This window comes from Silene latifolia, chromosome 3 (assembly GCF_048544455.1).
Source record: "Silene latifolia isolate original U9 population chromosome 3, ASM4854445v1, whole genome shotgun sequence".
Taxonomy (NCBI): Eukaryota; Viridiplantae; Streptophyta; class Magnoliopsida; order Caryophyllales; family Caryophyllaceae; genus Silene; species Silene latifolia.
The window spans coordinates 9,663,007-9,670,718 of record NC_133528.1 but is presented as its reverse complement, the minus strand read 5'-3'; the positions used below and the strand labels follow the sequence as shown (position 1 = coordinate 9,670,718).

Genomic DNA, 7,712 nt, shown 5'->3' with positions numbered 1-7,712 from the left:
AAAAAACAAATAGAGTAGATATGCTGGTAGGATGACACATACAATTTTCAAACAACGATTCTCTCTTGTGACGAGCATATCCATTATAAGTTTGTGACGGGTCAAGTACTATTCATGTGGATAGATAAAACAAAACAGATTGTTATTCCTTATGCACTATGCTTTTATATTATCTACCCAGCCACATGAATAATATTTGACTCATCGCAAACTTACAACGAATATAAGTGCCACAAATAAAAATGTCTGATTTTCAAATCAATTAGGATAATTCAAATTCTTATCCAAAAATGTATCACATCCAAATTTCTATATAAACCAAGGTTTTCATAACACCCATCACAATTCACATCAAAACAAAACCTTAAAACACATTATATTCCTCTACCATAACAAACATCAAACAACCTTAAACATTTACTTCAATCCTAGAAAAAAACACCTTATATTTAAGCTAAAAAAACCGTTAAATGGCAAATAAGCTAAGGCATAACCAAGAGAAAACCATAATGATAACAAATCATAAAAATGCAGAAATGAGAGCTTTTGTAACATTTTTAGCAGGAAATGGTGACTATGTCAAAGGAGTAGTAGGGTTAGCCAAGGGCCTAAGGAAGTCGAAAAGCCGGTATCCATTAGTGGTGGCAGTTCTACCAGATGTACCGGAGGAGCACCGGCGTATTCTAGTGTCTCAGGGTTGTATTGTTAGAGAGATTGAGCCGGTTTATCCACCGGAAAACCAAACTCATTTTGCTATGCCTTATTATGTTATTAATTACTCTAAGCTCCGTATATGGGAGGTAATTTTTTATTTTTTTAAGCTTAATTTTATTTACTTGATTTCACACGTTAATTAATTTAACATTTTTCAGCAAGTCTCTTGTAAAATCGTCAAACGAATATAAATACAAAATACATGTGGGAAAACGAATTTAAATGATGAAGCAAAATTGTTGAAGTTCGTAGTAAAAAAAAATTACGTTCATAATATTAGCAATAAATTTTTTATGTTGTCTAGTCATGCATGCAAGTATGCAACCTCGTCAAAAATTTAGTGAGTTTTTTACATATAAAAACTCCTAGCTAGTTTCAGTATCTAAATAAGACAATTTTTTTTTAAATCATGATTCTCGGATAGATGGTTGATTTGGGAAAAAAAAAGGTGTCACTTTCTGAACTCGTAAACAAGAGTTATTGCCTCTTAAAGTTTTCCGAATCAAAAAATTAGGTATTTCGGACAAAAATATCAAACCTCAATGGTACTGCGTGCATTTTCCATTTTAAATAACTATTTATAATAAGTAAAAATTAAAACTTACAAAAACAATATCATCATAAGATTGTCTCATAGACTCCTACTATACTATAAAATTAAAATAATTTCAATGTTTTATACGTTAATAGATGATTTATACTCCCTCCGTCCCGGTCATTTGTTGTCCTTTGGTTTTGGCACAAAGACCAAGGAAAGAGGAGAGGGCCAATAGCTAAATGACAAGTGGAACAAATTGAGTGTGAATGATCAAATTACTTATCAAGTTCATTCTTAAAATAGAAAGGACAACAAATGACTGAGACACCCAAAAATGGAAAAAGGACAACAAATGACCGGGACAGAGGGAGTATTATTTAAATGAGTCGGTCTTGTACTAAATTACATGCGACCGTTTCTAATGAGACTGTTTTTTTTTTAAAAAAAAAATCGACTTATTTTATAGACATTTGATTTTAAACGCTACCATTTTTCTTGACAGTTTGTGGAATTCAGCAAGATGATCTACTTAGATGGAGACATCCAAGTATTTGACAACATTGACCACCTCTTTGATTTACCAAACGGTAACTTTTATGCTGTGATGGACTGTTTTTGTGAGAAGACTTGGGCCCACACCACTCAACATAAGATTGGGTATTGTCAACAAAGCCCAAATAAGGTTCACTGGGATGAACATGAGTTGGGCCCGAAGCCCGATCTCTACTTCAATGCTGGCATGTTTGTTTATGAGCCCAAAATGTCTACTTACCATGATCTCCTCGAATCGGTTCGGGTTGCCCCGACTACCCCGTTTGCTGAACAGGTAAATTGCTGCTCTCTTTAGCCTAGTGGTTGAGAATGGGGTATTTTACATGTGTATGATGGGTTGATTGTTTTCGGTGAACGTAGGACTTCTTAAACATGTACTTCAGGAATATATACAAGCCTATTCCACCGGTTTATAACCTGGTTTTGGCCATGTTGTGGCGTCACCCTGAGAACGTGATGCTTGATGATGTCAAAGTTGTTCATTATTGTGCTGCTGTAAGTATAAATCTCTTAGGCCCTTTTTTTTTTTCTGAAATTTCCTGAATCGAACTAAATTACGCTTATAATACCTGAACTGAACTGATTTATGCGACATAGATTGAACTAAACTGACGTGAACTTTTATAAAGACCATCAACCAGAATAACTTAAACATGCAACATAAAACGACCTTTTTGTGCTTTTAAACATGATCGAATAATGTCTCATGCATTTAACTTATTTAGTTTCACCGATGCTACTATATCTACTATCTTAATATCGTAACATCCGAGACACTAGGTAACTTGTTAGTCGTTATTAATTGATATTGTTACGATTAATCAGGGATCAAAACCATGGAGGTACACGGGAGACGAAGAAAACATGCAGAGGGAAGACATAAAAATGCTAGTGAAGAAGTGGTGGGAGATTTATGAAGATGAGACTTTAGACTATAAGCCAGAGGAAACTATGGTTCAACTCATGCAAGCCGCCTTATCAGAATTTGGCAATGACTATTATATAATGGCACCCTCAGCTGCATAATAATGTTATACGGAGTATATTACAAAAAAACATAATAATCTTGTTTTGCAATGTTAATTATTGATTGTGTAGTATAAATGTATAATCATCGAAATAGATCAGATATGTTACATAGGCCAAGTGTTTTTGTTTTGGCCGAAATGTAATTTATGTGTTGAACAATATAACTTATGTAATCGCAAAATCTATGTTTTTATTGTTTTTAATCAGTCTAATTTGTACAATAGGTTAAATCAGCTAAATGTTACGAGTATCTTCTTTTATCTATATTGTCTTAATTTTATTCTGGTGCTTACAAAATTATACTCCGTATAATACATTTGCTAGCTAGATCTCTCATTCAAACAACTTTCTATGATGTCATTAGTACCTTTTTATCTTTGAATATTTTTCGACATAAAAAACACTTGGAAACAAATACCAGATAAAGAAACTTATTCGAGTTCAAGTATGCTTTGTACAATTTACCGAATCAACATAATTATAATTTAGAACAAAACGAGAATTATTCGAATAACTTGACTAGCCCGACTCGAAAGTGTTGACTTGCCCTCAAATAAAGAGCCTGAATTTGACCCGTAATTCGAATTGATCCGACTTCATCCTATTCAACCTGGCTGCTTATTGTCGCATGGCTACATACTATCATTATCCTTAAATAATTTAATAAGCACATATGAAAAAATATGCCGACCAGAATGAAAAGATCCGACTCAATTTTTTTCAAACCCGACATAATTCAACTCAAACTCATCGGAACCACAATAATAACCCGACCCAATTAACTCTCGTTTACCAACTCTACTAATACTAAAGTAGCAATACAAATCCTTTAAACTCGTTTTTTGGCGGCTCACACATGGATCAAAACACCAACCAACCCAATTAAATCAAATCACAAAAATGTCATCACCATCATCATCACAAAAACCAATAGTAGAAATCAACGGTCTAAAATTCACGTACCCAGGAATCGACGGTCATCCACCAGTGGGGTCCACACCATTAATCCAAGATTTCTCACTTACTCTCTTTACCGGCCACCGATGCCTTCTTGTCGGCGCAAATGGCGCTGGTAATTTTCTATATCCGTCTTAAACTTAAAACCGTTCAAATAGGATAGATGAGACAAAGCAGAATACCTAGTGATTCGTAAAAAGCTTGTCTCAGCTATCCGGAAACCGTTTTAATATTGAGACGGATACTATTTAACTGTTTCATTTCTTTTATTGATTTAATTGTTTTGATTAATATAATAATTGGAAAATAGGGAAGACGACGATATTGAAGATATTAGGTGGGAAACATATGGTGGAGCCTCATATGGTTCGGGTTCTCGGTCGATCCGCTTTTCATGATACGAATTTGACTTCTTCGGGTGACCTTGCTTATCTTGGTGGTGCGGTAATTTTCCGACTTGTTAAATTAGTTGCGCTTCTTTTTATTGTAAAGTTGCAGTCGGTCGATATAGTGTAGTGCGTATTCTGGATAAAAGACTGGCCTGGTAAAACTAGCTGAAAATGTAGCTATAAAAGTTAGTAGCTGACAAGCTAATTGATTATATAAAAAATGTTTGGTAAAGTAACTGAAAAGTTAGCTGATTTTTGGTAAAACGACATAAAATGGTATGATAATTATTTCATATTATAAATTGAAGGGATAAAAAATAGGAGAAAACTTATTTCAGGTACCTGAAATCTCAAATACTACTCTATGTAGCATTTTATTTCGGGTAACTTATTTGGACAAATAAGCTACTTGCCAAACACTTGCAAACAAATTAGGTAGCTGAAATTTTAGTCAAATAAGCTACTTTGGTCAAATAAGCTACTTGAAGTGTCATACCAAACAGAACCGATGTTAGCTTAGTGGTGCGGTAATTTCGGACTTGTTATATTAGTTGCGCTTCTTTTTTGTATGAAGTAGCAGTCGTTCGATTTAATTATGTATGTATTTTGGATCGAAAATAATCTTTGCTTAGTGGTGTGGTTATTTTATTTTACTAGATCTAGTAGTAGTTTTGTGCTTGCTAAATTAGGTGCGTTTCTTTTTAGTACTCCGTATGAATTATCAGTTATCTCCTATTGCTGACGAATGTTAGTTTTCGGCTACAATGTTGATCTTCATCGGGAAATGTAATGTTTTATGATTTTGTATTAGCAAAACAAACCGGACAATAATGAAATTGTAACTCCAAAATGGTGAAAAATACTGAAAATTTGAAGGTGTTTATGAATTATGCAAGCAATGGAAAATGGAAGGTATTTCTAAAACGGATGGTGTATCAATTAACCTGTACGTTTGTTAGAAAATTGAAAGAATGATCGTGCCTCCCAATTTTCACTATTCACATTGGGATAGATTTTACCGGATTTTTTCATTATTATATTGCCTGAAGTTGATTATCTATGCCTCTTGATGGTGTGATTCTTTGTTTACATGGTTTTGATTGACTGTGGTTTGCGCAGTGGAAACGAGATGTGGCGTTTGCTGGATTTGAAGTTTCGATACAGATGGATATATCTGCTGAGAAAATGATATTTGGAGTAGCAGGTGTAGATTCTGATAGAAGAGCAGAACTAATCAAGGTATATTAGCGCGTCATTTTGCTTTATAACTAAGTATACTGCGTATTAAAATTTCAGAGGTTCATCAAGTTAAGTTCTTGTTTTCAATTTTCATGTTTAAAAGCTAGGTGTATTTTTCAGTTCATTGCTTCGCCATTTGTTGTCTTGCAGATAACATCTTACTCCGACCTAATTAATTTTTTTTTTGTATATATCGTAAACTGTTAGTTTGTTGGATGTTAAAATGTAGATTTACAGGAAAAACAATCGAGTTTTGAATACGGTTTTGGTTTTTTAAATCAAGATTTGGATTATGTTTGAATTTGGATTATGCAAAATATATAACTCGTACAAATTAGTTTTTGGTTGAGGACTTCTGGATATGTATCGAGTTTGGATTTCAGTTGGTGATCCAAAAATATTCCAGTTGGCTTTAATCCATTCTAGCTCAACCCGAAACCATTGCCATGCTTATTAGTTATTTCCATCTATTCTTCCCATTTTTGTATCTCTTAAATTAAAAGTACTCCTAGTTAGACGACTGTAAAAATTGAAATGGATTCAGTTGTTTCATTACTTCCTGTCTTCCTCTTCACATAGGTACTGGACATAGATATCTCTTGGAGAATGCATAAGGTCTCGGATGGTCAGAGAAGACGAGTCCAAATCTGTATGGGTCTTCTAAGGCCATATAAGGTATAGTAGTGTGCTGTGAATCTTGTGTTTCTTTCCTAGTTCCTGGTAGTTTATTGTATTTTCTGTTGAACCTGTTTTTTCTGTTTCTTAAAGGTTCTTCTACTTGATGAAATCACTGTCGACCTTGACGTGTTAGCAAGGGCCGACCTCCTTAGTTTTCTGAAGAAGGAATGTGAAGAGCGACATGCGACAATCATCTACGCAACACATATATTTGACGGACTTGAGAGCTGGCCGACACATATTGTGAGTTATACTTAACGTTTTGCTCCTTGTTCTTCTTGTTTACATCCATTTTTCAGCTGGTTTTTCCCAGTTGAGTAAGAAAATACAATTTGAGGTGACAGATAAATATCTGGAGTTTTTTTTTTGTCGAGTCTGTAGTCCCTCTTTGTTCCCCTTCGCCCTTTCCCTCGGGTGTTAATTTCTCCGATTCAACAATTTGAGGCAAAGTCTTCTGTCTCCAGGTGTATGTGGCTCGTGGCAGATTACAGTTATCAATGCCTATGGAACAAGTTAAAGAGCTATGCAAAATGTCACTTATGGTAAGTTCCTTTTGCGTCCTCTCGTGTTAGAAGGAGCAAAGGGTTTTTATCTCATTCTCTTTATCGGAGCGTGAATCACACACTGCCAGGGTTTTCACGAAGAAATATACTCCCTCTGTCCCGGTCATTTGTCCCGGTCATTTGCTGTCCTTTTCCATATTGAGGTGTCTCAGGCAATTATTGTCCTTTCTATTTTAAGAGTAAAATTGATGAACAATTTGTTCATTCATACTCAATTTGTTCCACTTGTCATTTAGTAATTGATCATTTCCTCTTTCATTGGTCTTTGTGCCAAAACCAAAGGACAACAATTGACCGGGACGGAGGGAGTATAAGCTTTTATTTTTCAATAGTTCATTGTTTTCCTTACTAGTTCCGACAATTTTCCTTGATGTTGTATAAAGATTGCCTGAGCGGTTCTAAGGTAACGAGTTTTTTTGGGTATTGTGTGCTCAGAGAACAGTAGAGAGTTGGCTGAGGAAAGAACGCGATGAGGAATTGAAAAAAAGGAAAGAAAGAAAAGCAAAAGGACTTCCAGAATTCGAGAAGCAAGTTGATGGAACCCGGGTCAGAGGTGACCCAGCTCATGTTGGAGCTCGGGTCGTGAATAATGGATGGGCTGCCGGAAGGCTTAATTCCACTGTAGCTGGTGAGGAGAATTTCACCTTTAGCTCGAACAGCGTCTTAAGACAATAGTCGTAGAGATAGACTTGAGAGTTTTTATGGTTTGCCGTGAGAGTAAGAGGCAGAAGTTTTTTTTGGCATCTAACCGATGTTTCGTGCAAAAAGAAAAAGGAATTATATGAGCTTGTATATGATCTTGTATAATTACTTGTAATATTATATAAGGAACTGAAGGATGGTTATTTTTATTTGAGACGGTTGTAAACAACTAGCTCCAGATACGAATATACTAATTCTTATTTGAGACCGTTGTAAACAACTCATACAACTGGTTAGTATTGAACATTAATTAGCGCTGAAACTAGGTTTTTTAGACCCTTACTAGAGACTTGTTGATCCGCAATTGATTTGTTTGGAGTGGTTTCATAATCTGTCGTAATATGTTAGGAG

At 35.0% G+C, this 7,712-nt stretch overlaps 2 protein-coding genes across 2 annotated transcripts; both read left to right on the top strand.

The window, feature by feature from the left end:
* The first annotated feature begins 348 nt into the window (after positions 1–348).
* LOC141645893 (galactinol synthase 2-like) lies at positions 349–3,036 on the top strand. The gene is made up of 4 exons (XM_074454057.1): positions 349–800; positions 1,755–2,078; positions 2,165–2,299; positions 2,630–3,036. Exons 1-4 carry the CDS (start codon positions 471–473, stop codon positions 2,828–2,830), a joined length of 990 nt encoding a protein of 329 aa, XP_074310158.1. The 5' UTR covers positions 349–470; the 3' UTR covers positions 2,831–3,036.
* A 617-nt stretch (positions 3,037–3,653) lies between these two features.
* On the top strand, positions 3,654–7,530 carry LOC141647128 (ABC transporter I family member 20-like). Its single transcript, XM_074455182.1, has 7 exons — positions 3,654–3,905; positions 4,101–4,234; positions 5,299–5,418; positions 5,998–6,093; positions 6,187–6,339; positions 6,561–6,638; positions 7,095–7,530. Exons 1-7 carry the CDS (start codon positions 3,734–3,736, stop codon positions 7,332–7,334), a joined length of 993 nt encoding a protein of 330 aa, XP_074311283.1. The 5' UTR covers positions 3,654–3,733; the 3' UTR covers positions 7,335–7,530.
* Positions 7,531–7,712: the final 182 nt, after the last annotated feature.

What these genes read in the sequence shown, in the direction of transcription:
- LOC141647128 (XM_074455182.1), top strand. Translation starts at nt 3,734, where the DNA reads ATGTCATCACCATCATCATCACAAAAACCAATAGTAGAAATCAACGGT. An exon ending in GTCTTCTAAGGCCATATAAG is followed by an intron (nt 6,094 to 6,186) that starts GTATAGTAGTGT and finishes TGTTTCTTAAAG; the next exon opens with GTTCTTCTACTTGATGAAAT. An exon ending in TATGCAAAATGTCACTTATG is followed by an intron (nt 6,639 to 7,094) that starts GTAAGTTCCTTT and finishes TTGTGTGCTCAG; the next exon opens with AGAACAGTAGAGAGTTGGCT.
- LOC141645893 (XM_074454057.1), top strand. Translation starts at nt 471, where the DNA reads ATGGCAAATAAGCTAAGGCATAACCAAGAGAAAACCATAATGATAACA. An exon ending in CTACCCCGTTTGCTGAACAG is followed by an intron (nt 2,079 to 2,164) that starts GTAAATTGCTGC and finishes CGGTGAACGTAG; the next exon opens with GACTTCTTAAACATGTACTT. An exon ending in TTGTTCATTATTGTGCTGCT is followed by an intron (nt 2,300 to 2,629) that starts GTAAGTATAAAT and finishes ACGATTAATCAG; the next exon opens with GGATCAAAACCATGGAGGTA.